At 40.7% G+C, this 14,263-nt stretch overlaps 1 protein-coding gene across 1 annotated transcript; it reads left to right on the top strand.

Annotated features, from left to right (window-relative positions):
* The first annotated feature begins 298 nt into the window (after window positions 1–298).
* Window positions 299–3,248, top strand: LOC148096969 (uncharacterized). Its single transcript, XM_087833604.1, has 4 exons — window positions 299–849; window positions 2,344–2,433; window positions 2,963–3,018; window positions 3,082–3,248. Exons 1-4 carry the CDS (start codon window positions 299–301, stop codon window positions 3,246–3,248), a joined length of 864 nt encoding a protein of 287 aa, XP_087689730.1.
* The last annotated feature ends 11,015 nt before the right edge of the window (window positions 3,249–14,263 follow it).

Here is a 14,263-nt window from a genome sequence, read left to right as displayed (position 1 = left end):
ACTGGCTCCCGGTGCAGACGGCTCCCTATGATAGTGTTTCCTCACCTGGCTCATGTGTGCCCAGCCCAATTTTACTCTTTAAGTGTGTGTGTGTGTGCGTGGGGGGTGGGGGTGTGTATGTATCCATGATCGTTTATGTTAATGAGAGTGTGGGGAGTGAGTTGGAGGGTGGGGTGGGGTGGGCTGCTTTTAACCATGTAAAGCACTTTGTGCTACATCTTTGTATGAAAAGTGCTTTATAAATAAAGATTGATTGATTGATTGATAGTTATCATCAGCCTCCTCTGGAGGTGACACCATGGACACAAGCAGTGAGAGAGATTCAAAGGATAACAGTTTACCAATTCTGGACTGTGCTGTGCGCATTGAAGAGAATGGAAACCTCAACATTGAAGTTTACCTGAAGCCCACACACACGGACCAGTACCTCCTCTTTGATTCCCACCACCCTCTGGAACACAAACTTGGAGTAATCAGGACCCTACAACACCAGGCAGAAGCTGTTCCCTCTAAGCCTGAAGGAAAAAAGATGGAACACACACATGTAAAGGAAGCTCTTAAAACATGTGGTTATCCTAATTGGGCTTTCATCAAGTCAGCAAAGAGGCACAGAAAAGAAGACCAGACACCAGCTAGGGAGGATGAAAAATGCAACAACATTGTCATCCCCTATGTAGCCAGTGTATCAGAAAAACTCCGGAGAGTTTTCTCCAAGCACGACATCCCAGTTTACTTCAGACCCAGCAACACACTCAGACAAAAACTGGTTCATCCCAAAGACAAAAGTCCTAAACATAAACTTAACAACGTAGTGTATGCTGTACCGTGTAATGAGGAATGCTCAGACCTCTACACAGCAAATTCAAAAGTGTTAAATGTTTTGGTGTTAGTAGTCTTAGAGTTAATTTTACTCTAAGTAGAGTCACATTCTTTTAATGTAACTCTGAGGTGTAAAATGATAGTAGTTAAAATCCAGTGTTAAAAATGAGTGTTTCTATTTCAAATCTGGAGGTGTTACAATGGAAACATTAACTCTTGACCTCTTAACTCTGAACTCCTACAGGGGCTATGACACTAATAGAGTAAATTCACAGACCCGCCCCCAGCACGGCTCCAATCGAAGCTGAAGTGGAGCCGTTTCAGAACATTTTGCTCTACATATTTGAGTTGTTTGCCATGCTTGGTAAGTCATGTTTTCAAAGATTGTTTCAATTATTGTTATTAGCTTTTACTTCTGTGGCTCTTTGGAGTTGAGACAAAGCTGTGTGAAAGGCATTAGCCATGTTGCTCGGTGATAGCATAATATTCTGTTTTAGCTAGCTGAAAGGTATTGTTTGCGGGCAAATACCACAGCCTTGAAAAAAAGCTTGCATGTGAATTTTCAGTCAAATTTCTTGGTCAAATACACTTAAAACAATGTCTAGAATGTGAAATGTTGATTATAATGGTGCTACTTGAAGCCTGAAAACGATCTCCCATAAAAAACGAGCAAACAGCAGTAGCAGATGTCCCGAGTCCCGACTGAGTTCTACGTTAGCACTTAGATTCCTCCAGAGTTTTGTGCACACGGTTTAGGTAAAAATGAAAAAGGTTGAGGTTTTACATTTAGTTCAGTATTACCTGTTGTCTGTGTCCTTGTCTTTTGGGAAAATACTTTACACAAGTAATGGCTCAAAAAGGATTCCTTTTTTTTTTACTGTGCTGCAATTGATTTGTGCCATTAATTAGTGTCAACTAATTTTTATTCAATCTCCACATAGGATATGCTTGTGAAGATGGAATATGGGGGAGAGCAGAAGTGCGTTGAAGTTCCACAAAGTGATGAATGAAGGACATGCATATTGTATTTTGTATTTATTGAAATAAGTGATGAGAATGCTGTTATTTGCATTTACCAGCTCACCTATGTCAGACCTTTTGATAAACGAAATTCTAATGAAAGTGAGAACATGTACACTGTTACATCTTTCAGAAAATGTTTTGAAATTGTGGTGCACAGTTCAGAATAAATGTTTTTCAAAAACCATTGCGTCTTTTTAGTAAATGTTTATTTCCAAAAGAAATTTCTAGAAGTTCAGAACAGTAAAATTCCCGCTTTTTAGAATTAATTAGAAGATAACTCTTATGTAGTTAAACTAAAATACTCTTTGAGAGTTAATATATAAACTCTTAACACCAAGTGTTAAATTATCAACTCCAGAGAGATTTGGTGTTTAACACTAAATCAGAGTTAACATACCAACTCTCCAAAAAGAGTTAAATTAACACTCTCTGGTGTGGACCCATATAGACACTTTAAAAGTGTTGAAATCAAATCTGACAGTGTTAATTTGGACATGCTGGATACATTGGAGAGACTAAACAACCACTTCATAAACGCATGGCACAACATAGGACAAGACTCGGTGGTCCATTTACATCTGAAGGACAAAGGTCACTCTTTCAAGGATGTCAATGTACACATTTTGGACAGAGAAGACAGATAGTTTGAAAGAGGAGTGAAAGAAGCATCTATGTCCACTGTGAATGGTCAACTTTGAACAGAGGGCGGGGCATACGACACCAAATGTCTCTCATCTATAATCCAGTTTTGAGATCCCTTCCTTCAGACCAAGGATTTTCAATTATTTGAGAATATGAGAATATCCTTATTCCTTAATCCTAAGAGGGGAACATGTACATTCACACAGTTTGTTGGAGGCACCTTTATTGGGGCACAACAATGAAATATGTTGTGGAACACTTGATATGGTCACTTGAACATCCAACATGAGCAAACCTGAGACAGAACAAATGTGTTTTTGTTGTGCAGGGGGTTTGTGCTTGGGACACGGTGTTAGGAAAGGGCCCTGCCTTCTGGGATTCGCAACCTTAACAGAACTTAAGCAGCACCTCTTGAGGGGCAATAGAAGCGGGGAAGCAGTGCTTTGACAGTAGAGGCTCTCTACCCTCAATACCACAGAAAGGAGGACGGAGGCTTCTTCCTCCTGGGTGTCGGATACTTCTGGGAGGCGGAAGGTGATAGTTTGCTCCAAGCCGACTGGCATGGAACTTTACCTGGAGTCTGTGCTCTTGCTGTAGGTGGACCCACAGCAGCAGTGGGCACTGCTCTCTTGCCAGTAGGCAGGGGAATGGTAGGCCTATGTGAGGTGGGACTGCCAGGGCCGGGAGCCGCTGCCAGTCCCCTTCGAGGCCTTCCCCAAACCGCAGCACAATTCATGTCCAAGACGTTCAGCTTTATAGACTAAAACACTGTCAAACATAAAATGAGGATGTGGGCCTCAAATCTAGTTTATGTCCAAATATGCAGATTTCGGTATAAACAACAGGATCTGCTTACCTTTATTTTGAAGGCCTTCTGTGAGTGGGAACCAGAACCAGCTGTCTCCAGTCTGACACTTGATGGCAAATTTGCCAGTGGCCCCCAAATGGCTCCTCTCTTCTAAAAAAAAGAACCATCACATCAGGGTTCACCACTCTGTTAGTGTTCATCTTTCTTTAAAGAAATACAGGAGAGTGACTACCTTTTTAAAAGATTTAATCTGTTTCCGCAGTTGAAATTACAGGTTACAGCGCTGGACCTCGATATGAACCAACAGTCTGCTTCACAAGAAGGATGCCCCTTTAAAGGGGCAATACGGTTTTATACCACAACAAAAACAGGTATTATTATGACTATCTTCTTCTGGGAAATCTAAGTTCTCTGTAGAGTACTCAAGGCTGAGTTACGAGTTCTGATCAGAGCCTGTATTTCATCCAAGGTTTTCAGTTACTGTTTTGGTCACTATCACATTCTCTATGCAGAACTTATTGTAGAAAAGGACAGACTGAATGAAGGTCTCCAAAGACCAGTCTGTAAAATGAAAATAGTCCTGTAGCCTGGGAAAAACATCCTCTGGGAATGTTTTAATGGTGCTTGGAGGGGTTTGTTTCCTGAGGGGTGTGTCTGCAGGGATGAGGAGTAGAGAGAGCTGGTCAGATTGTCCCAGGTGGGGGAGAAGTCTTCTCTTCACAGTTGAAAGTAAAAGAAAAACAAACTCCAGTTGGCCCACAAACATGACAGGAACTCCTCAGATTACAGCAAACATCAGTTTATAGTGGACATCAACTGTTGTGAGATGACTGTGAAGGCTGGATTGTTTTACATTTTAGGAAAAACTATAATATATACCACGCATCTGTAAGGCTTATTTGGATGTCTTACACGGCAGCTTCAAACAAATAATTATGTGTTAGCCTTCCAAAATCGAAAAAAAAACTAAATTTACCCAGTCATACCCCTTTGACTCTCTCGAAGCTGTGTGTTCCATCCTATTCATGCCTTTAGGCAGTAATAGGTGAGTGTGCACAATTACTCCCATTATTGTCATTTTCAGGTTTGTGGGCAGATAAACAAGCAGGGTATGGTGAAAGTAATCGTTCCATTACATGAAATGGAAAGTGCAAGAGGCGTAATCAAGCAGCTTTGTTGCAAAAACATGTCTCTGTTCTGCCTAATGGTGTTTTGAGTTTTGATGGTTGAAAGCCTGCTGCTACGTTAGCAGTCTACCTGCACTCTTTACGAGGAAAAGAAAATCATAGATGATCATTTGTGGTGGTGCAAACGTACGTAAATGCTGCTTTTTATTTCACTTTGTCTCCTGATCAGACAAATACAGTTAGGTCAAGAGAGTGACTCTGTTTGTGACATTTTTTTCTTTGCTCATTTAATGTATGTCTTAATGTTGTGCTATCAACTGTTTACAAAAAAAACATTGCAAGATAATGAAGATATTTTTATATGTGCCTTTATTTTCAAATATTTAGGTGAGAGTTTCATTATGGGCTGTTTACTATTTATTTTATCCAGAAAATTATATGGTGTCATGGTCTAGGCGAGCCTGAGTAACTTTCCACAGCATCAGCTCTCCTCCTCTGGGTGGAGCCCGTCCCGTTCCTCAGCTGCAGGCAATTATTCTGGCAGTATTTAGGAGCAGCGCACACAGTGAGTCTTCGCCAGATCATCTGTTAACCTCAGTTAGTTCACAGCCTCATGTTCCTGTGTATGTACACGCATGTACACAGCAGTGGGAATACAATATCATTACAGTAGATGTCTTTCTGAAAATGCTGTGACTAAATTTAAAGATATAATTCCTTTACTTTCACTCTCTTCACTGCCATGTGCTAAAACAGTACAGAGCAGCTACCTGAACTCTGCTACCACAGAAGCTGATTATTTCATTACTAGGGATGGAAATTGACAACAATTTAGCATTTCCAATTCCATTATTGATATCACTTTTTGATTCGATTCCTTCTCGATTCTCGTTGGGTTCTCACTGGTTCTGCTTCGAAAGCCATCACTATCACTAAGCAGCCTATCAAAGACATTACATTTGTGCAAATTAATTACATGCTGTGGTCAAATGTTTCTGCATGTTGGAGGTATTTCCCCTCTGCTGTGATCAATTTTGGGGTCATTACTCAAAAACGAATTATTAGTAAGGCAGTACGTTATTTCTTACTTTTGCGAGAGAACGCTGGCCTTCTGTCAAAAAGGTAGCATTGGTAATGGATGTTTAATTCAATTCAATTCAATTCAACTTTAGTTATACAGCGCCAAATCACAACAACAGTCATCTCAAGGTGCTTTATATTGTAAGGTAGACCCTACAATAATACATACAGAGAAAAACCCAACAATCAAGTGACCCCCCTATGAGCAAGCACTTTGGCGACAGTGGGAAGGGAAAACTCCCTTTTAACAGGAAGAAACCTCCGACAGAACCAGGCTCAGGGAGGGGCGGGGCCATCTGCTGCAACCGGTTGGGGTGAGAGAAGGAAGACAGGATAAAGACATGCTGTGGAAGAGAGACAGAGATTAATAACAGGTATGATTCAGTGCAGAGAGGTCTATTAACACATAGTGAGTGAAGAAGAAACACCCAATGCATCATGGGAGTCCTCCCAGCCTACACCTGTTGCAGTAATAATTTTACCTCTTCACTCTCTTGACTCTGGATACTGTAGCTTCTGTGAAAATTAAGGCCTCAAATTAGGAAGTACTTGAATCCCTTCTCAAACACGTAGCCTAAAGCAGATAACTCTTAATTATTTCATCCAAACCATCAACGTGTCTTTTTGACCCCATTCCTACAAGACTGCTCAAAAAAGTCCTGCCATTAATTAATGGTTCAGTCGTAAATATGATCAACCTATCTCTAATAATCAGCTATGTACCACAGGTCTTCAAGCTGGCTGTAGTTAAACCTTTACTCAAAAAGAATCTCTAGAACCAGCAGTCTTAGCTAATTATAGGCCAATTTCCAACCTTCCTTTCATATCAAAAATCCTTGAAAGAGTAGTTGTCAAACAGCTAACAGATCATCTGCAGAGAAATGGCTTATTTGAAGAGTTTCAGTCAGGTTTCAGAGCTCATCACAGCACAGAAACAGCTTTAGTGAAGTTACAAATGATCTTCTTATGGCCTCTGACAGTGGACTCATCTCTGTGCTTGTCCTGCTAGACCTCAGTGCAGCGTTCGATACTGTTGACCATAATATCCTATTAGAGTGATTAGAGCACGCGGTAGGTATTACAGGTACTGCGCTGCAGTGGAAATCTAATAGACTCCAATTTGTTCATGTAAATGGAGAGTCCTCTTAACACACTGAGGTTAATTATGGTGTTCCACAGGGTTCAGTGCTAGGACCAATTCTGTTTACATTATACATGCTTCCCTTAGGCAGTATCATCAGAAGACATAGCATGCATTTTCACTGCTATGCTGATGACACCCAGCTCTATCTATCCATGAAGCCAGATAACACACACCAATTAGTTAAACTGCAGGAATGTCTTAAAGACATAAAGACCTGGATGGCCGCTAACTTTCTGCTTCTTAATTCAGATCAAACTGAGGTTATTGTACTTGTACCCGTACTTGGGTTGTTACTGTATTATTTCATTTCATTTCATTTGAGTTGAGTTGATTTGATTTGATTTTTCTTTGCACACTGAGATTTTGCTCCACCCAAAAATAAACCACACCTTTCTCAAAAAACAATATAGTGCAACCTGAATTTTGTGGAAATCACACACAACCAACTCCAGTTTTTTTTTTTTTTAAAAGAACTTAAAGGACTTACACCAGTTACCCACCACAGTTATTGGCGGGGGGGGGGGGGGTGTTGGAAATGAAAGGAATAGAAAGAATAACACAGGAACACAATAATGGCATCGAGGCACAGAAAAAATGAAGGAGAAGCAGGGACCCCATTCTGAGTTAAAATTGCAGAATATTAGCTTTGATTATGAGCTGTTTTTAATTGATTCTTCAATTTATGAGGAGGTAGGATCATGCCACAAACTGATTGGCTTTATTGATGCAGATTATACTATTATATAAGACAACAGCCAAAGATCACAAAGCATGACTCACCCACTCATAATTTTTGGGTGATGCAGTTGTAGTTCCTTGATTGTCTCAAATTTGCCATATGAATATTCTTAAGTTTTTCTCTTACTCTTTTAAATTATTTCTTTATGAGGCATAAAGAAAAGTGTTTGAGGAACCTATCAAAGTGTATGTGCTGCTGCCAATCTCTGCTGCTGAATCTGTTAAAGCTCCATGGTCAGGTCTTGAGTTGAGATTTATTCAGAAATACATTTGACCTGATATGAATAGAGCCTTGAACACCTTTTTTTTTTTTCATTTTTTAAAATGTAGTTTTTCAGTGGACTCCAACTTCAGATCCCCGCTGAATGTTCTGAGAAAAATGACAAATTCTCTGAAAGAGGCAAATGCTAGGTAATTTCCCATTTCCTGTATCTGCTTGCCAGAGCATGTAATTACACCTGCAGGAACCCAATTTCCCAGCTTTTACCACAGCAGGATATTCGGAACCACAAAAAATGGGAACTTTTTTAAATAATAAAATGTAGGCATGACCATTCTGTTATTGTTACAGTTGTTCTTAAGGTCTGCCATCTAAAAACCCTGTTCAAACAGTTTCACATCATGCCAAGTCAGAAATATCCTAATGTCTTGCATATACAGTATGTGCATAACTGAGGATACCTTCATTCAATAAAAATGAAAGAATTCATCCTATTAAATTATTTAATAATTAGTAAAAGTACTATAGACATAACACAACATCAAACAGTAATTCAGACAGAGATGAGTTAGAAGGATTGGTTAATTGTTACCCAAAAACCATAAGTAGTGTTAGATTTAGATCTAGGTGCAAATATAATCAGCTAGTATGGACCCTCATTATATTTGCGTCTCTGCATGCTCTGAGTTGAATCATTTAATTGCTAGTAGTGAAGAGCCATTGTTACCTGCATATTACAATAATACAACTTGAACTTGAAAGGATATGGGTATGTTAGCTAAGCAAACGTAACCAAAATAGAAATATTTAAATTGCAGTCTCAAGTTCAGGTTCAGGTTCACCCACCTCCTTTGTGGGTCTAATAAAGCAATAGTATTCAGTTTCTAGTGTGAATCACTTCAAAGAGGGTGGGAGAAGTTGCTGGATTATTTTAATATATCCTACTGACCTCATAGAAGGTGTATGCCTGCTACATAGACTCATTTGTTAAACGGTGAAATATGCATATGTCATGTGAGGGCTGTGTACAGGCAGGAGTGGTGGTAAGGAGGACCCAAAGTGCAGAGATGGAAGGTAAACTCAAACATAGATTTATTGTAAACCAAAAACTAAACTGAAAACTACAAAGCCAAACGGGCTGACAGTGATGTGACGTTCTGTATCGAGGCTTCAAAGCTTGTGTTGAGTAATGGAGGGGGCGTTTCCGCGATGCGTGTATCGAGGCTTGCTTCATTTATGGGAGGAGCTGAAAATGATGACGTCCGAAGCCTCGCTCCCCGGCTGTACCACGTGACTGGTTCAGGAAGTGGTTCGAACTTTGCCACGAGCTATGACAGCGATATAAACCCCTCAGACTTCATTCAAAATGTGGGTGTTTGATGGAGAGTTGCGGTTAGTGAGAGTTTGGAGACAGTTTGGAGAGAGTTTGGACGTTTATGAGAGTGAGGAGAGAAAGTCAGGAGAGAATGGAGCCAGAGGAGGATGTCCTCCGCTGTGTGGGAACATTTTGATCTTATTCCTCCCAACAAGGTATGTAAATTTCTACAGAAGATGTATTTTCATAATACTTATGGTGCAATACAATTTATGTTAAGCTGTCTTTACTTTTGTACAAGGTGAAGTGCTTGCTATGTGCCAGGGAGCTGGGATATAACAACAACACCTCATCCATGCTTAAGCACTACAGAGCTTTGCATGAGAATAAGGGGAACACCAATTGTGGAGCAAGACCAGGTGAGCCATCAAATGCCATGATAATATAGCATGCAGTAATGCTACTAAATGATATAACAATATTATACAACTGTAATAAGTTACGTGTGTGATAATTATATTTGTGCTTTGTTTTTATTGTCTTTCCTCAGGAGAACAATCTCAAATAGATGAAAACCTGGTTAGCATGGTGATTGAGGACTCCCAGCCATTTAGCATTGTGGAGGACAAAGAACTTAAAAGATTTGTTAAATCATTACATCCTAGCTATGTTCTCCCCACTAAAAAGGCCATAAAAGCAGTGAAAATTTAGTTTTTACAGAATAAAATGTGAACAGGCAGGACTGAGGCTAGCTGTCCATACCTCAACGTTACAAAAGCACAACCACTGTCCATACCCCAACCACACCTCACAGTAAATGATCATTTCCATTTTAAGCATTTCCAAATGATAATTTTCCATACTGCCAGTATAAATATACACAGTATACTGCCATCACTACAATATAGATGTTTTACACACTCCTTTTGTTGTTGACATTTACAGGCTGTGTGCAAAAGGCCACACTCTTCAAATTCATGCCAACTAATATTTTTACATCCAGTAGATGTCCTACTAGAGCAAATGAAGCTTCAAGACGCTTTGCGCTGGGGTGAACCAATTGGATGAAAAGCTTCAGTGCTTCATGAAGCTTCATCTGCCCATCACTACTGACAAGCAGACCACACAGCATAGTCGATGGTAGATCACAACACAGACACAGAGAAACACAGGGCTTAAATACACAGAGGGATCAATCAGGGAATGGGTAACAGGAGGGAAACACAGCTGGGGCAAATCAGGCCTAACGAGACAAAGGAAGCAAAACCAGACGCATTTACATGAGACACGGACTTTCAAAGTAAAACAGGAAACATAACACAGACTGAACTTACGGACACAAGCTGTGTCCCAAAACGTCGGCTGCATCCTTCAAAGGACCCGGCCTTCACGGTCTACGTGGGCCGGGTCCTTTGAAGACGAGCAGGCCGGAAGTGTGAGGCTGTGAAATGGGACGGTCTAGCCTTCAGATTTGCATCACCGCTGTGTCGGTGGAGTTTAATAAACTCGGCCGTCTGCTCCTTGCTATCTAAAATATAACAGGACACTGGCGTAAATTCTCGACCGTCTCACACTTCTGTTTAATCAGTTTTCTGTTTGACGTTTATTCAGCTGTGTGAAAATCCCGGAGGAGCCCACCCGATGGATTAATAAAGTTTTATTTAATCTAATAACTTTGATCTTAGCCAAACCAATTTACTCCAGAACAAATAAAACACAGAAAAAGGGTAAAAAATTACATTCTTAAGTTATCTGAGTGACTTATATATCATGTTTAACCTGAGTAGTGAAAGAGCGGGGGTCTGAAAACAACGAAGCCGGGAGTCCACTGCTCTCGCCGGCTCAAGTGACCATTGAACCCCCTGGCTTGCTATTGAGCCGGTGGGTAACGTCTCTGAAAATGTCAGCACACTTTTGCAAATATGCGATGTCTTGATAAACCAAGCAGATATTTGAAATTTACACAGCTACTTTCTCGCCTGAAAATATGTTAAAAGTTTATTTTGTGACCCAGAAAGATTAATAAGACTAATTTTAACACTCGGCCGGCATTGTTGGCAGCTGAAATTTGGCTGGGCCGCGGGATATGGTGGGCCCCGAAGGACACACCCGACCCATCCTTCAAATTTGGGGAAATGAAGGATGAATTTGTCGGCCGCATTTGAAGGAGTCGACGAATTGGGACAGCCTTCGTTGCCTGTAGCAACTATGGATCACAGACAGAAAACCAGAACACTAAAACTCTAACAAAACCCACCCAGAGAACCTAAACTAAGAATAATCCTATAACCCATAAAGCAAAGCTAAAATATAATGAAATAAAAAAAAATCAAAGAACCAAAAAACACAAAACACTGGGTCGATGACCCAGGCACGCTAACAGCATACATAACGAATTAATGATGACGTCTGAATACTGAGATCTTCCTGGCTGTTGTGTACCAAACTTTTTATGGATTGATGGATGCACAGATGTGGTCACGACCTTGTATGTGAAGAGAAGGATTTTCAATTCAATTCTAGTTTTAAAAGAATTTAATTTAAAGGGAGCAAATGAAAATAGTTGAGTATGGATATATGTGCTTGTTCTAGTCCTGTTAGTACTCACTGCAGCGATTTGGATCAACAGAAGAACAACCTGATGATAATAAATTTATATTTGTATCCTGCTAAACAGGAGGCAAGTGGACTCAAGTGCTAGAATAAAACAAGAACAACAGGGAGAGTAGAATAATGTTAACTGGTCTATAAGACAGCAAGTGGATATGGGGGAGCACGGGAAGGCATGTTCTGGAGAAGGAGAGAGAAGGGTTAGTCTGCAGACATTTTTCCAGAAGTTTTTTGAAGACTCTTTCCATAAGTGTGAGGAGTGAACAGAGCCAGGATACTTACTTGACATTCCAGATTTGTTTGCCACTGGTCTGTGCTCTCAAGAGACAAGGAGCCCTCAGAGGTTGAGCAGGCAGTGATGGTTTGGTTAGGAAGTCCTGCAGAAGAAGCTGGCAGGTAACTGTCTCATCCAGCTTCATCCAGGTGGCTGTCTCAGTGGCTGTGGGGTGTTTGTCCAGAGCGATGAAATGTGCTGCTTTTGAGAACCCTATCAATTATGGTGAATATGGTGGTCTTATCAGAGGGAACGGGCAAGCCAGTGACAAAAGCCAAAGAGATGTGTGACGACGGGAGATGGGGTATGGTGAGAGGCTGTAATACACTGGCAGGGCGTTGTGTGTTTGACTTATTGTGGGCACAGACAGGACAAGCAGCTACATACTCTTTGACATCTTTGTGTATGGTCTCCCAGCAGACATACCTTTTTATGAGCGAACAGGTGGCTGCAGCTCCCTGGGTCGCCGGAAAAAGACTACAGTTCCAGAGAGGTGGGAACACTGCGGAACACTGGCATCTGCTGGGGCTCGGAAACCACAGCGAAGCTTGAGTGGTGAGTTCCAGGTACTGACTTCGAGATAGGAGAACAAGGTTAAGCATACACATTATGATCAACAAGAGCAACGTGAGGCCGTGAACTAACATAGGTTAGCAGATAATCTGGCAAAGACTAGTTGTGAGCATTGGTCATAAATACTGCCAGTGTAATTGCCATCAGGTGGGAACCCAGGGAGGAGCAAAGAGGACTCCACCCAGAGGAAGAGAGCCGATTCAGTGGAAAGTTACCATGACTCACACAGACCATGACAGCTAGTTTGATAACGCTGACGTTTTGTTTACTTCAGTGATGATTTTTGTTTTGTATTTGTTTTCTTTGTAATTGAGAATTGTTTCTTTTTGAGAGTCGATGCTGATGATAAGGACCACTTTCCATTTGCTTTAGCCATTGTCTGTTGACTCATTCACTAGCAGGGGCGATTTTAGCCCATTTTTGGGGGTGCTTCAGCAGGTTTGTTCCAGCTCGTCTCTCCCCTACTCTGGCTCAGATGGTGGCTGAGACGCAGCAGAGCGGAGGTGTAAGTGCCTGGCTTAAAACAGGACATGTTAGCTGCATTTAACCTTCAGTTACTCTTTATATAGTTAGGTAGGAGTCAGACCATGTTTCTTTTTAGCTGAAAAACATTACACCCAGGTAATCTGCAATGTTGAAAGCGTGTTTTCCAACAATGTTTGCTACCCTACAATCCGTCCTGCTCTGTAGTAACATCAGCGACATTTGACCGTCCTATTGCTCCCATTGAAATGTATACAGCCTATTTAAAATCTAAAACTTTAAATTGTCCACAGCCTACTGTTGTTACCACTGTCCTGTTTGAAATGGATACTAACTAGCTAACTAACTGAATGCCCATTAACCTTATAACTCCTGTTGTGTGTGTGTGTGTTTGTGTGTTTGTGTACAGAGAGACAGCCAGGTTCATAATGGATATAAGGAAGTTTTTTCAAAAAAAAGGAGCCACATTCAGGTAAAAGTGTAAGATCAAATGATCCATCAATCAAGAATAATGTTGGATCAGTGTTTCAATGTTTATATCTTTTATTAGATGTTCATGTGGTTTGGTTATTTGCCTTTTGGTTGAAAGTACACTGAGATAGGACTTTTTGTTAGTGATCTTAATATAATTTTTTTCATGTTAATGTAATTTTTCATCTAATTGAATACAATCTATTTGTGTATGATTGTCAGTCCAAAGAGGGAGAGAGGAAAGAGGGGAATGTGAGGAGAAAGTACAAGGTCAGGAAGAACCAGGTAAGAAAACAGACAGGGAATAGTAACAGGCACAACAGAAACTGTTAAACTGACAAAGAGAAAAAAAAATTTTTACTCATACAATCTGGAAGTTGTGTTCTCCCTATATTAAAGCTGCTATACAGAATCTGCAAAACAAACTGGGTTGAAACATTTTTGACCCTCTTTAACAACATTCCAACATCACATTATAATGGATTGGGGAGATTAAAATTAATGATATATTTTTATGTGGTTCAGCCACAACTCTACTAAAACCTCAGCCAGTAATAGGTAGGCCAACTTTTGGACTGTCCAGTTGTCTGTATGACTGCTGCAGTACGTACATCACATTTGCACACTATCAGAAGGCTAGTGTGGTAAAATTATGATTACTGATAACGGAGACGAAGACAACAGACGATGAGGACAGGGAGGAACAGGGGTTTAAATGCACCAAAGTGACAGTCAGAGAGAACTCGGACAACATTTAAGGATGCAGGGACTGACAGAGACAGGTTTATCTTGCCTGGCTGGGCAGCTTTCGGGGTGCTCAGCACCCCCAAAGCTCTGATCCTAGAATCGTCCCTGTTCACTAGTATACCAGGGTAAGGTCAAATGATAATAAAAAAATACTTCCCTTTTTCTATTCCCGGTCTCTTTTCCTTGGCC

Source organism: Neolamprologus brichardi, chromosome 20 (assembly GCF_056152115.1).
Source record: "Neolamprologus brichardi isolate AB-2024 chromosome 20, ASM5615211v1, whole genome shotgun sequence".
NCBI lineage: Eukaryota > Metazoa > Chordata > Actinopteri > Cichliformes > Cichlidae > Neolamprologus > Neolamprologus brichardi.
The sequence above is the reverse complement of the archived record's forward strand: the minus strand, read 5'-3'. Positions and strand labels throughout refer to the sequence as shown.